Genomic DNA, 14,588 nt, shown 5'->3' with positions numbered 1-14,588 from the left:
CATCAGGGTCCCCAGAGAGCCCCCCCTTTACATCAGGGTCCCCGGAGAGCCGCCGCCCCCCCCTCCCTGTCCAGAGTTTCCCCTGTACCTGGCTCTCTGTGCACCTCCAACCCCAGCACTGGGGGAGGGGGCGATGGCTCTATGGTGCCTGTGGAGAGGGGAGGGGCCTCTGACCCGGGCATGTATCAGCAACAATGTACAAGCAGAGTAACTCATTTGTACACTAAAAGAGTGAAGACGATGGATGCCCGGGTCAGAGGGCCCCTCCCCTCTGTATACACTCGGGAAGAGAACTACAAGCCCCAGGGAGATCCCACGGGCACCAGCCAGAGATGCCGGGTCTTGGGCCGACCCCCTCCCCCTCACAGTAGCAGGGCCCAGTTGGAAGTGCGACTGCTGCGAACCTGAAAGTTCCACCGCCGATTCAGGCTTTAAAGGAAGAGTCATTGTGATTCCTCCATCAGCCGGTGATATTGGGCGCCATCTAGTGCCTTGGTGTGGTATTTCCCCATACACTTTTTTTTTTTTTTTTTTTTCCTGCAATATACAACTTCCAGCCTGCAGAGAATATCTGAATTTGCTGCATTCGCCGCACACAACAAACTTACATGCAGTTTAGATGGAGAAACGACGGCGATGTGAAAGTCCAAATGACTCCAAGTAAAATGTTTTTGTCCAGACCTCCCCTTTGATGTGATGTCATTTTTATTACAGCTGTACAGAATCCCCTCCCCCCACCCCTTGGGGATCATTGTGATAAAACGTGTGACATCACAAGGCACGCCCCCTCTATCTGCACTGTGATTGGTGCCCTGATGGGCTGTATAGTCACATGCAAGGCACATAGCAAAAGCTCTGAGCTGCATTGCAAAATAAAAAACCCAAAACCTTTTTTGATGTGTCGGAGCGTATTGCGGCCCATCCCTAGTGTAATGTACCGCAGGGGATTGTTAGAGCCGCATTAAAGCGCCAACCTACATGCTTTGTTGAAGCTTTGCAAATGCCATGTGTGTTTTTTCTATTTGTTTTAAAGGGGCCCAGTAGGACCCTAGATAGATCCCCCCTCCCCCCTCAATAGCAAAACCCAGCTCTGCTGATCCCCCCCCCTCTAGTTCCCGCTCACCTCCACCTATGTTGCTCCCACCCTGCAAAATCTTCCAGTTTCTTCTGCTCTGGTCCCCCAGCTCTGCTGATCCTCCGACACTCACTCCCCTCTCTCTGATCCCCGTTCACCTTCCCCATGCTGCTCACCACGTGTGCCGTCTGCTAGTTGCTTTGCTCCAGTCCGGACCCCGCTCACCTTCCTGCTGCTCCACACCAGATGTGACGTCTGCACCTGACAATCCCAGAATATATACACATGAACCAGAAGTGACTACTGATCTCTTTCCAGTTCACTTGTTGGTTTCCCAGTGCATCCTGGGATATCTCATACCTGCAATTCCTCCAAAGCTAACCGAACCCCTCAAAAGTTTCAGGCACTGTTAGCGAGTGTTGTCATAGACTTCTATGGGGGGGGGGGGGGATTGGTTGTCAGAGGTGCACCGAATGGGTTTTCTGATGCCGAAACCGATACCGAAAACGAAAAATACACTAGGCCGAAAACCGAAACGGCACCGATAACTAAAGTGTTTTTAAAAAATATTTTTATACAGGAGATGGTCAGAGACTGGGGGACATGCTACAGGAGATGGTCAGAGACTGGGGGACATGCTACAGGAGATGGTCAGAGACTGGGGGACATGCTACAGGAGATGGTCAGAGACTGGGGGACATGCTACAGGAGATGGTCAGAGACTGGGGGACATGCTACAGGAGATGGTCAGAGACTGGGGGAACATGCTACAGGAGATGGTCAGAGACTGGGGGACATGCTACAGGAGATGGTCAGAGACTGGGGGACATGCTACAGGAGATGGTCAGAGACTGGGGGACATGCTACAGGAGATGGTCAGAGACTGGGGGACATGCTACAGGAGATGGGCAGAGACTGCAGAAATAATACAGGAGATGGTCAGAGACTGGGGAACATGCTACAGGAGATGGTCAGAGACTGGGGAATGAGAGATAATTTATGAAGGCTGAAGAGTGTGAATTCATTTTTTTAAAGTGCACCTGCAGATAACAGATCCTGCCCCCCCCCCCGCTGTACCCAATTGGTGCCTATAATTACTCTGCCCCTGAGCCTCACTATGGTTGGTACTTTAACTCTGATAGGCCCCACCCATGTGAGGGTGTTTGGGCCTGGCTATTGGCTGCTCTGGGGCTGAGCTCAGCATTGTGGGCGGTGGGATGTACCCCGATTTGTGGATTGAAGAAGGAAGCCGCCACACACACCGTCACCGTACAAAAGTTTATTAAAGTATAAAAATAAATAATAGAATGGATGGGGGTTGTTGTCACCGTGAGTCCAACGCCTTCAGCCTGAGCACCTCGGGAAGAATCTCCTCCAGATGACGGATTTCTGCAGGAAAAAGTACGACAATCAGGGACTAGAGGGGGGAGGGGGGACAAATGTGATTACAAGGAAACTTTTCTGGATGTCAATCCAAATAGAGAAAGATCTTTGACCTGCCAGCTCTACACACAGAGTGTCAGTGCCAAGGCAAACCGATGCCACACATAGCGCCGATCCCTCCTCTGCCAATGACACGGCTCATAATATTTATAAATGTTGGCGGAGTTCTCATAATTCTCATCACTTATTCTTCTCATCTCACAACAAGGAGGGACCTCTTACCACAGGGACCCATTCTGCACCTGAGACTCAGAGCCGGAGCAAGGGGCTGCAGGACCCCGTGTATTGCACCTGTGACCCGGAGCAAGGGGCTGCAGGACCCCGTGTATTGCACCCGTGACCCGGAGCAAGGGGCTGCAGGACCCCGTGTATTGCACCTGTGACCCGGAGCAAGGGGCTGCAGGATCCTGTGCATTGCACCCGTGACCCGGAGCAAGGGGCTGCAGGACCCTTGACATTGCACCCGTGACCCGGAGGAAGGGGCTGCAGGATCCTGGGCATTGCACCCGTGACCCAGAGCAAGGGGCTGCAGGATCCTGTGCATTGCACCCGTGACACGGAGGAAGGGTCTGTAGGATCCGTGCATTGCACCTGTGACCCGGAGGAAGGGTCTGTAGGATCCTGTGATCCATTATGTCTGAACTCTGTATGCACCTGTCCTGGGACATGATATAATACATTAATCCCACCCATGACAGCCCCAGCAGCAGAGACCAGATCTGCTCATGTTCTAGGCCCGGGGCTCCGATTCTTAGGGGGGACAATATGGCAGATCTGGGCCCTGTACCGGCCGAGGTCTTCCTTGCACTCAGCATGAACGCTGGTGAGGAAGTGCAGAGCACAGAACAACCAATCACATTTCTGTGTATGGTTGTGAATTCAGTGATGGAATCTGACTGGCTGCTGAGAGTCCCTGTGCTCCTGTGACCCCCTATAAGGAGCAGGACCTGAATACAGCGACTCCCCTAATATATCCAGCAGCCCCTTCACCAGATCCTCGAAGGCCGGGAAGAACTCCTCGTGTTCCTGGATCTTATTGATGATGCTGCAATAAGAGGAGAGAGAGTTCAGGGAAGATTCAGGCCCGGCCAGCAATGAGGGGACAGAGAAGACAATAGTTACATAGTTAGTAAGGTTGGATAAAGACACCAGTCCATCCTGAGTGAGTGTCTACAATTGTCCCTATCCCTGTACATCGTACACTCACATCAGTCCATACCCTCAAGGAGCCACAATCCAAGGTCCCCATTCATATACTAGGGCCAAATTTGGACAGAAGCCAATTAACCTACCTGCATGTCTTTGGAGTGTGAGAGGAAACCGGAGTACCCGGAGGAAACCCACACAGGCACAGGGAGAACATGCAAACTCCAGGCAGGTAGTGTCGTGGTTGGGATTCAAACCAGCGACCCTTCTTACTGCTAGGCAAGAGTGCTAACCACTACACCACTGTGCCACCCACTACACCACTGTGCCGCCCACTACAACCAATGTGCCGCCCACTACACCACTGTGCCGCCCACTACACCACTGTGCCGCCCACTACACCACTGTGCCACCCACTACACCACTGTGCCGCCCACTACACCACTGTGCCGCCCACTACTCCACTGTGCCGCCCACTACACCACTGTGCCGCCCACTACACCACTGTGCCACCCACTACACCACTGTGCCACCCACTACACCACTGTGGCACACCATGACATGGACTGGTATGATATCACAGTACGGGGGAGGGGGTGACAATATCACTGGACATAGCAGAGAACACACAGCAAGGACGACATTGTGCGGCTGCGGGATTCAGCGGTACGAGACGCGCGCGGCTGCGGGATTAAGGGGTCAGAGGTTGCTGTACCTGTCTATGTCTAGAGGGCCAAGGACATCCTGGAGTTTCTGGTGGTTTTCTCCTTCTGCATTTCGGCACATCCCCACACTGCGTTCACCACCGTCCCGATACCGGCCGCATCATCTGAGGAGACAGTGCAATCAGTATACAGATGAACAATAGGAGGGGCCCTTGTAGGATAACATAACATAACAACAAGGCGCTATGAGAGGATCAGCAAAGAAGGTGATTGTAGATGGAAATCGCCACTAATGGGTGACAAATTATTATCTCACACACAGGCCCAATTATGTCATTACCGGGTCGCCGAGCTTCTCTATGCAATGCAAGCAGATCATGGCTAGTGGAAGGGGTCAGCAGGGGGCAGAGCATGGCTGGTGGGAGGGGCCAGCAGGGGGCAGAGCATGGCTGGTGGGAGGGGCAGCAGGGGGCAGAGCATGGCTGGTGGGAGGGGGCCAGCAGGGGGCAGAGCATGGCTGGTGGGAGGGGCCAGAGCATGGCTGGTGGGAGGGGGCCAGCAGGGGGCAGAGCATGGCTGGTGGGAGGGGGCCAGCAGGGGGCAGAGCATGGCTGGTGGGAGGGGCCAGAGCATGGCTGGTGGCAGGGGCCAGCAGGGGGCCAGAGCATGGCTGGTGGCAGGGGCCAGAGCATGGCTGGTGGCAGGGGCCAGAGCATGGCTGGTGGCAGGGGCCAGCAGGGGGCCAGAGCATGGCTGGTGACAGGGGCCAGCAGGGGGCCAGAGCATGGCTGGTGGCAGGGGCCAGAGCATGGCTGGTGGCAGGGGCCAGCAGGGGCCAGAGCATGGCTGGTGGCAGGGGCCAGCAGGGGGCCAGAGCATGGCTGGTGGCAGGGGCCAGCAGGGGGCCAGAGCATGGCTGGTGGCAGGGGCCAGAGCATGGCTGGTGGTAGGGGCCAGCAGGGGGCCAGAGCATGGCTGGTGGGAGGGGCCAGAAGGGGGCAGAGCATGGCTGGTGGGAGGGGGCAGAGCATGGCTGGTGGGAGGGAGGCAGAGCATGGCTGGTGGGAGGGGGCCAGCAGGGGGCAGAGCATGGCTGGTGGGAGGGGGCCAGCAGGGGGCAGAGCATGGCTGGTGGCAGGGGCCAGAGCAATGGCTGGTGGGAGGAGCCAGCAGGGGGCAGAGCATGGCTGGTGGCAGGGGCCAGAGCATGGCTGGTGGGAGGGGCCAGAAGGGGGCAGAGCATGGCTGGTGGGAGGGGCCAGCAGGGGGCTGTACATAGAAAACATCCCAGCACCGGCCTCAGTACTCCTCTCATGAGCCCTCAGCCCTGATACAAGCAGCGGGAGGAGTTATGCAAATATCAAAAATCCATGTTGGGTGGGTGTCGGCTTGGCGGAGTGGGCGTTCCTAAGCAGGCTGTATTTAAATGTATAAGATATTAGAAAAGTGGGAGGGGCTTGGTTTGCAGGAATTGATATAAAGGAGCACCGCTATGCTATGGTGTTGTAGATGTATTTACATAAATTCCGCCCACATGTGACGCTGAGCCTTCATGATTGGAAGAACTAAAATCCCATGAATAAAAGGCTGAGGCAGGGCAGACTGGGGAGGAGTCTGGGAATGGGGGAAGGGATATACTGGGGCAGTAATGATTAGGGGGGGTATATACTGGGGCAGTAATGATTGGGGGTATATACTGGGGCAGCAATGATGGGGGTATATACTGGGGCAGTAACGATGGGGGGGTATATACTGGGGCAGTAATGATTGGGGGGGTATATACTGGGGCAGTAATGATTGGGGGGGTATATACTGGGGCAGTAATGATGGGGTGGGGTCACCTAATCCCAGGATGTTGCGGAGATTCTTCATGGCGTTGGTGACTTCCCCCAGTCTGCTGTACACTTCATTCATCCGCTGGTAGACGCCGTTCAAAGACGGGACATCGAAGAGAATTCTGGAAGTGGGAGACCAGCGCCTGCAGGGTGTACGGGGAGATCACCAGCGCCACCCTGAGGAGAAAAATGGAATATGAGAAACTACAATAACCAGGGAGGGGCCAAACCTCATCTACTCACAGGACACCACATGGCATGATGGGAGTTGTAGTCTTAGAATCGGCCAAAAATACCCCCATCCCACGCTGCTGTACCCCAATCTACACCCTATTATTCCGTGCCACCAACCTTCACTATACTCCCCTCCCCCCACCACCCCACACTGCTATACCCCAATCTACACCCTATTATTCAGTGCCACCAACCTTCACTACATACATCCCCTCCCCCTAATCCCATACTGTTGTGCACCCGCTCCTCACCCCCCTTATTCAAAACTACAGCTCTTCACTACATACACCCCCCCACCCACAACTCATGCACCCCAGTCATGCCACTGTACTATACTCTTTACAGCCCCCCCCCCCATCGAATACCACTGCACCCCGGTCTTCAATCCCCTTATTCAGTGCTAGCATCCTTCACTCCTTACTCCCCCGCTGTGCCCCAATTCACAACCCACCTTTATTAAAACCACTGCCCTCCACTCCTTAACCACCCCCCCCCCCCCCCCCCCGCACTGTGCTCTGCACCCCCCCTTTTCAAAACGAATGCCCTTCACTAACTTACCCCGGTACCCTCATATCCCGGAGACTGCCCTTTATTCCTTACCCCCCCCCCCCCCATCCCATCCCACACTGTAGTCCCCACTCCTCCCCCATTCATTCCATACTGTTGTCTCTCGCACCTCACCCATCCATCCCATACTGCTGCTTCCTGCCCGGACACTATGCAGATTTCCATCCTCAATCCCCCACCCCAATCACAGTACCCCCTTCACACCCACCTCCCTTCCCTCCCTGGTCTCTATGCCCCCTTTTTCTCATTATCATTCCAATACCATGGCCATTAATATGGAGCCCCCCCATGTCATGAATATGGAGCTGAGGTCAGGTACTGATGTTGCTCATTTATTGGGCCTCATGTTGGGCACCAGCAAAAAAAAAAAAAAAAGAAGACCTGCCTCACAATCTGCATTCAAATTCACCCCAAAGGAGATAAGTAGGGATGAGGTCAGAGATAAGTAGGGTGAGGTCAGGAGATAAGTAGGGGTGAGGTCAGGAGATAAGTAGGGGTGAGGTCAGGAGGCAAGTAGGGGTGAGGTCAGGAGATAAGTCAGGGCTCTGTACAGGACACTCGAGTTCTTCCACACCAAACTGGTCATCCATGTCTTCGTGGAGCTGATCATCTCATTACGAAAACCATGACTATGACTACGGGAGTTCCTCCATGCCCCCTAATATGGAGTTGCCCAAGTTGTGGCCTTTAACTTCCTCCACCGTTTGGGGAAAGTTTTCAGCAAAATTTTGGAGAGGTGTCTGTGGGAATTTGTACCCATTTGTGAGGTCAGGTACTGATGACAGATGAGAAGACCCGGCTCACATATTGGGCTTCACGTTGGGCAGCCAAAAAACGTCCAGGCTCACATTCAGTATTCAAATTCAAATCAGTATTCAAATTCATCGCAAAGGTGATCAGTAGGGATGAGGTTTAGGGCTCGGAATAGGACACTCCAGTTCCTCCACCCCAAACTGGTCACACCGTGTCTTTATGGAGCTGGTCATTTCATTCCAAAAACCACTTTGTGACCTTTAACGTTATCCACTCTTGTAGGGAAGGTTTGCCACAAGATTTTGTAGGGTGTCTGTGGGAATCCGTACCATTTATGAGGTCGGGTACTGATGCTGGATGAGAAGACCTGGCTCACATGTTGGGCCCCAAATCATCCCAAAGGTGTTCCGTAGGGTTGAGGTCAGGGCTCTGTGCAGGACAGCCTGACCTCATCTTTACAAAATTTCTCCATGACTTCAATCCTATTGAACACCTTTGGGATAAGAAGTCTTCAGGACTTCTCATCCCAAAGGTGTTCCGTAGGGCCAAGGGTAGGTACTGATGTTGGATGAGAAGACCCTATACCAAATGTCTTCCAAAAGTAGGGATGAGGTCAGGACTCTGTACAGGACACTCAAGTTGCTCCACACCAAACTGGTCATCCATATCTTTATGGAGCTGGCTTTGTACAAGGGGGGGGGGGGGGGGGGGTCATGGGTGAACAGAAAAGGGTCTTCACCAAACTGTTACCCCAAGGTCTGAAGAGCACAACTGTCTACAATGTGTTTGTATGATGGAGTATTACCAGAACCCTTCACTGGAGACACGCGAGTCATTGGAATGGGAGGTCAAAGTGGATTTGGTGAAGCCGGCGGATTCTCATCACCTGTTTTCGGTTCTCCAGGTCCTCCAGCATGGTGTCCACAAGCAGTAGAAGTTCCTCCACGCGGACGCCATCAGAGGAGTCTTGTGATCTGTTCAGTGTCTGGTCAGGCAGAATCTTCTCGCTCATCTTCCTCAGAGCTCGATGAAGAGCCTACCAGAGAACGAGGATCTGTCATTTACCGACTACACTTCACACTTACCTCCACCAGAGGGCACAAGTGTTACCCGTACCTTCAGGGACAGCAGCTGTCCGGCCCATAGCTCCACCGTTGGCAGAATGTGGATGAAGTCTGCTTCATCTGGGGTGCCGTCTCCTCTAGGGTTGTGTTTATAGAGCAGCTGAGGGGCCCGGGGGCCACTGATCACCGAATTGATGTCACAAAGGATCTGGGAAACAGACCACAGAGAACGCTTCCTAGTCACAAAACTTTCAGAACCTGAAAATAACCGTCGTATCATCCAAAGGAAATATAACAGAACAGACACCCAGACATTGGAAGTGTTAGATGCTTACGATGGGGGTGCCATTACTGGAACCGATCCCCCTGCAACTAGCTTCTCCTCCTCTACCTCCTGACAGCTTTCAGCTGCTGCAGGGAGTGCCTTGGGGGATGGGTTCCAGTAATTGCGCCATCCCCTGCACACATGTCATATTTACTGGCTCTTTTATTTCCTGAATGAACACAGCGAGTGATCAGTACCAATCGCTCCTGTGTTTATTCATCACTGAGGCACTGTAAACTGTTTCCTATGCTTCAGTTTGTGAATGAACAGGGAGCTTCTGTACAGAGCGCTTCCGGTTCAATAATTCTGTGATGCAGCTGAGGCTGTAGAGAAATGTCCTCAGTCTCTTTCTTTAAAAATGAGACATCAGGGGTCTGATATTTCACTAACACCCCCCACCCCCCAGGGCTGTTACAAAAAATTAAAATTGTATAAAATTATTTAAATAACATGAATGTCACGGACACTGACTGCAAGGACCTTTTCTGCTCACATTCATTATTTGTTATTGATATTTTCCTCTTTTTGTTACATTTGTGAGAAGATTTTCTTGAATTTGGCCAAAAACAACTATTCTTAGTTTGGTAAACTCTAAACAATACATGATCATAGAAAGAGCCAATCACATTGTTCTCCGGAGAAGATCCGTCACAGAGACCATCGGTCTCCGGAGAGGATCCGTCACAGAGACCATCGGCCTCCGGGGAGGATCCGTCACAGAGACCATCGGCCTCAGGGGAGGATCCGTCACAGAGACCATCGGCCTCAGGGGAGGATCCGTCACAACGACCATCGGCCTCCGGAGAGGATCCGTCACAGAGACCATCGGCCTCCGGGAGGATCCGTCACAGAGACCATCGGCCTCAGGGGAGGATCCGTCACAACGACCATCGGCCTCCGGAGAGGATCCGTCACAGAGACCATCGGCCTCCGGAGAGGATCCGTCACAGAGACCATCGGCCTCCGGAGAGGATCCGTCACAGAGACCATCGGCCTCCGGAGAGGATCCGTCACAGAGACCATCGGCCTCCGGAGAGGATCCGTCACAGAGACCATCGGCCTCCGGAGAGGATCCGTCACAGAGACCATCGGCCTCCGGAGAGGATCCGTCACAGAGACCATCGGCCTCCGGAGAGGATCCGTCACAGAGACCATCGGCCTCCGGAGAGGATCCGTCACAGAGACCATCGGCCACCGGAGAGGATCCGTCACAGAGACCATCGGCCTCCGGAGAGGATCCGTCACGACGACCATCGGCCTCCGGAGAGGATCCGTCACGACGACCATCGGCCTCCGGAGAGGATCCGTCACAGAGACCATCGGCCTCCGGAGAGGATCCGTCACAGAGACCATCGGCCTCCGGAGAGGATCCGTCACAGAGACCATCGGCCTCCGGAGAGGATCCGTCACAGAGACCATCGGCCTCCGGAGAGGATCCGTCACAGAGACCATCGGCCACCGGAGAGGATCCGTCACGACGACCATCGGCCTCCGGAGAGGATCCGTCACAGAGACCATCGGCCACCGGAGAGGATCCGTCACAGAGACCATCGGCCACCGGAGAGGATCCGTCACAGAGACCATCGGCCTACGGAGAGGATCCGTCACGACGACCATCGGCCTCCAGAGAGGATCCGACACAGAGACCATCGGCCACCGGAGAGGATCCGTCACAATCACCATATATACTAGTACTGTGGCTGCATGAATGAGTGGTTTGTTCATGTGGCTGGAGCCGCATGTTACTTTATGGGCACAGAGTCCTGTCCTCCATCCTGATCCACTTTTTACTGCACAGTGTCTGCATTGGGATCCTTGCACCCATTCCTGCCCACTTGTTAGATCTAGACATGCAACTCTCCATGGAGCCGCTGTGTCTGCATCCACATCTATGGGCTGCCTGCATGCAGCTCTTAGAGGAGCAAAAAGCAGCCCAGCATGGAGGATGGGACTTAGCGCCTGTCTGAATAAATGGGGACACAGCAGCTGTACGAACACAGCCGTAGGTCCCAACTTGATGGGCACACTGTCAGGAAGGCTGTAGCCCCCCCCCCCCCCCGTGATTTTGAAAACCTTGTCATATTTTAATAATACAGCCATGACACAACATGCACAGCGTTCCCCTCCGTCTCTCGGTACCTTGTGCAGCTTTGTAGAGGTCTGTGCCTGTCTCAGGTTAGAAGTTGCAGTGGGCACGAGATCCTTCAGATCCAGAACATTCAGCTCCCGGCACAGGTCCTGTATGAGGACACAACGTGTACATGTGAGATACAGGAGAGGGGTGTATACAGGATATAGTACAATGGTGAGAGGACAGGATATACAGAATGGGGACTTCTAAGGGGAGATACCTGCAAGTGAAGCTGACACTCAGCAGCCGGCAGAAGATCCGTACTCTCTGCATCACCCCGACTCTCATCTCTCTTCTCCTTCTTCATCCCCCGGAACCTGCAACATGACAGATCACATATCATCAGCTCCTCCAATGTCTGTCCCAGAGAGCTGACAATCTAAAGCAGAATCAGAGCTGTTCCAAAAGTAAACCCATTCCATAGGCCGGTCTTACATCCTCAAACAACAGGATGGCCAACAACATGGAGGCTTACCGGATGTTATTCTGGAGGAGAATCTTCTCCATCTTCCTCATCTGCTGCTTGTATAGTCGGAATTCTTTGGCTGAAGGTCTGAAAGGAAGAGACGGAAGAGCTTACACTTCATTCCACCTCGTCGAGGAAGAGACGGGAGGTCTTCCATCTCGTACAGAAAGAGACGGGAGGTCTTCCATCTCGTACAGAAAGAGACGGGAGGTCTTCCATCTCGTACAGAAAGAGACAGGTTCTCTTACCTGCTCTCCATCTCCCGCCTGATCTGATCATTTTCTCTCACCAACTCTTCATTCCTCCTCCTTGCCTCCTTAATCTGCTCCTGATAGGACTGTGGAAGTATAATAGGCAGAAATTTACCACACAGATGGACAGAGAAATCATCAGGAGAAGCCTTTTCTTCTATAGCGACGGGCCTTTCCCCCTCCACAGAGAGAGACGGGCCTTTCCCCCTCCACAGAGAGAGACGGGCCTTTCCCCCTCCACAGAGAGAGACGGGGCCTTTCCCCCTCCACAGAGAGAGACGGGCCTTTCCCCCTCCACAGAGAGAGACGGGCCTTTCCCCCTCCACAGAGAGAGACGGCCTTTCCCCCTCCACAGAGAGAGACGGGCCTTTCCCCCTCCACAGAGAGAGACGGGCCTTTCCCCCTCCACAGAGAGAGACGGGCCTTTCCCCCTCCACAGAGAGAGACGGGCCTTTCCCCCTCCACAGAGAGACGGGCCTTTCCCCCTCCACAGAGAGAGACGGGCCTTTCCCCCTCCACAGAGAGAGACGGGCCTTTCCCCCTCCACAGAGAGAGACGGGCCTTTCCCCCTCCACAGAGAGAGACGGGCCTTTCCCCCTCCACAGAGAGACGGGCCTTTCCCCCTCCACAGAGAGACGGGCCTTTCCCCTCCACAGAGAGACGGGCCTTTCCCTCCACAGCGATGGGCCTTTCCCTCTACAAAGCCTTTTCTTTTCCCCTACAGCCAGTACGCAGTGTGATGACAGGCTGTACAGGGACCTTTATGAGCACCAAGGGATTGGCATTTCTATACATCTGCCCAGCCACACCTGCCATGGTCCACATGGTCTGATGTCAGTATGGGTATCAGTGTGGTAACATATAAAGACTGGTTTCTGTATAAGGAGTGTATCAGGTTTACAAGGGCAGACATATTGGCTGATTACTTATGCAGGCCTGCTTCCCATTGGTGACTTGTGCTGTATTAGGCTGCAATGCAAATGTTTTATATCATTATATAAGCCCCTTTCACACGGAGGCGCTTCTAAACTGCCAGTAAAACACGGAGCTCTCACACCGAGCGCTTTTGAAGAGCTTTCCATTCATTTCAATGGAGAGGGCGTTTTTTAAGTGCCCTCCCCCCAGTCCGAAAGCATTCATTGATTTTAATGGAACTTGGTGTTCGTGAGCTTCTTTAACGTGAAACGCCTGAAAAGCGCCTCGGCGTGAAAGGGGTCATACTGTATATTATATGGGAATGTCACCAATTTGTTTTTCGTTATTCTAGTTTTTTCTACCTGTATTTCAGGGGATATTTGTGTAATTATAATTATCTGGATCACGTGATTTTACATCTGGGTGCCAAGGATTAGACGAGTGGCACTTTGGTTTTTGGGACGTGATCATCAGAATATATTTTTGTATATTATTACACGTGGGCTCCGCTATACATGGACATATTTCTCTTATTGCATTACCAGTTACAATAAAATGACCCGTCTTATTAGTTTATACCTTCAATGTATTCAAAATATATACAGTAGGTTTATTGGACTCGGTATACCACCTGTGGTGCTTCTCATCCTTTATCAAAATACAATTCTTCCAGAACAGCCTCCGCCCAACCCGAAGTATTGGGATTTCCCATCTGCAATACATACAAAGCCCGGTGTACCTGTAGAGGGCGGTATAGTGAGCCCCGTGTACCTGTAGAGGGCGGTATAGTAAGCCCGGTGTACCTGTAGAGGGCGGTATAGTAAGCCCGGTGTACCTGTAGAGGGCGGTATAGTAAGCCCCGGTGTACCTGTAGAGGGCGGTATAGTAAGCCCGGTGTACCTGTAGAGGGCGGTATAGTAAGCCCGGTGTACCTGTAGAGGGCGGTATAGTAAGCCCCGTGTACCTGTAGAGGGCGGTATAGTAAGCCCGGTGTACCTGTAGAGGGCGATATAGTAAGCCCCGGTGTACCTGTAGAGGGCAATATAGTAAGCCCCGGTGTACCTGTAGAGGGCAATATAGTAAGCCCCGTGTACCTGTAGAGGGCGGTATAGTAAGCCCCGTGTACCTGTAGAGGGCGGTATAGTAAGCCCCGTGTACCTGTAGAGGGCGGTATAGTAAGCCCCGTGTACCTGTAGAGGGCGGTATAGTAAGCCCCGTGTACCTGTAGAGGGCGGTATAGTAAGCCCCGTGTACCTGTAGAGGGCGGTATAGTAAGCCCCGTGTACCTGTAGAGGGCGGTATAGTAAGCCCCGTGTACCTGTAGAGGGCGGTATAGTAAGCCCCGTGTACCTGTAGAGGCGGTATAGTAAGCCCCGTGTACCTGTAGAGGGCGGTATAGTAAGCCCCGTGTACCTGTAGAGGGCGGTATAGTAAGCCCCGTGTACCTGTAGAGGGCGGTATAGTAAGCCCCGTGTACCTGTAGAGGGCGGTATAGTAAGCCCCGTGTACCTGTAGAGGGCGGTATAGTAAGCCCCGTGTACCTGTAGAGGGCGGTATAGTAAGCCCCGTGTACCTGTAGAGGGCGGTATAGTAAGCCCCGTGTACCTGTAGAGGGCGGTATAGTAAGCCCCGTGTACCTGTAGAGGGCGGTATAGTAAGCCCCGTGTACCTGTAGAGGGCGTATAGTAAGCCCCGTGTACCTGTAGAGGGCGGTATAG

General features: G+C 53.3%; 1 protein-coding gene across 1 annotated transcript; it reads right to left on the bottom strand.

Moving 5' to 3' along the window:
* Positions 1–2,339: 2,339 nt before the first annotated feature.
* CEP70 (centrosomal protein 70) lies at positions 2,340–12,041 on the bottom strand (the record flags this gene model as incomplete). Its single annotated transcript, XM_077474755.1, is given in 13 exon segments — positions 2,340–2,466; positions 3,486–3,563; positions 4,380–4,449; positions 4,452–4,493; positions 6,171–6,282; positions 6,284–6,331; positions 6,333–6,341; positions 8,605–8,754; positions 8,835–8,990; positions 11,247–11,345; positions 11,459–11,555; positions 11,714–11,791; positions 11,953–12,041. Coding segments are annotated over 13 exon segments (1,095 nt in total), but the record flags the coding sequence as incomplete, so codon positions are not given.
* Positions 12,042–14,588: the final 2,547 nt, after the last annotated feature.

This window comes from Lithobates pipiens, unplaced genomic scaffold (genome assembly GCF_037356315.1).
Source record: "Lithobates pipiens isolate NorthernLeopardFrog02 unplaced genomic scaffold, aLitPip1_a1.2 Scaffold_126, whole genome shotgun sequence".
Classification (NCBI taxonomy): Eukaryota; Metazoa; Chordata; class Amphibia; order Anura; family Ranidae; genus Lithobates; species Lithobates pipiens.
Note: the sequence above shows the minus strand (reverse complement) of the source record. Positions and strands in the feature narration are given on the sequence as shown.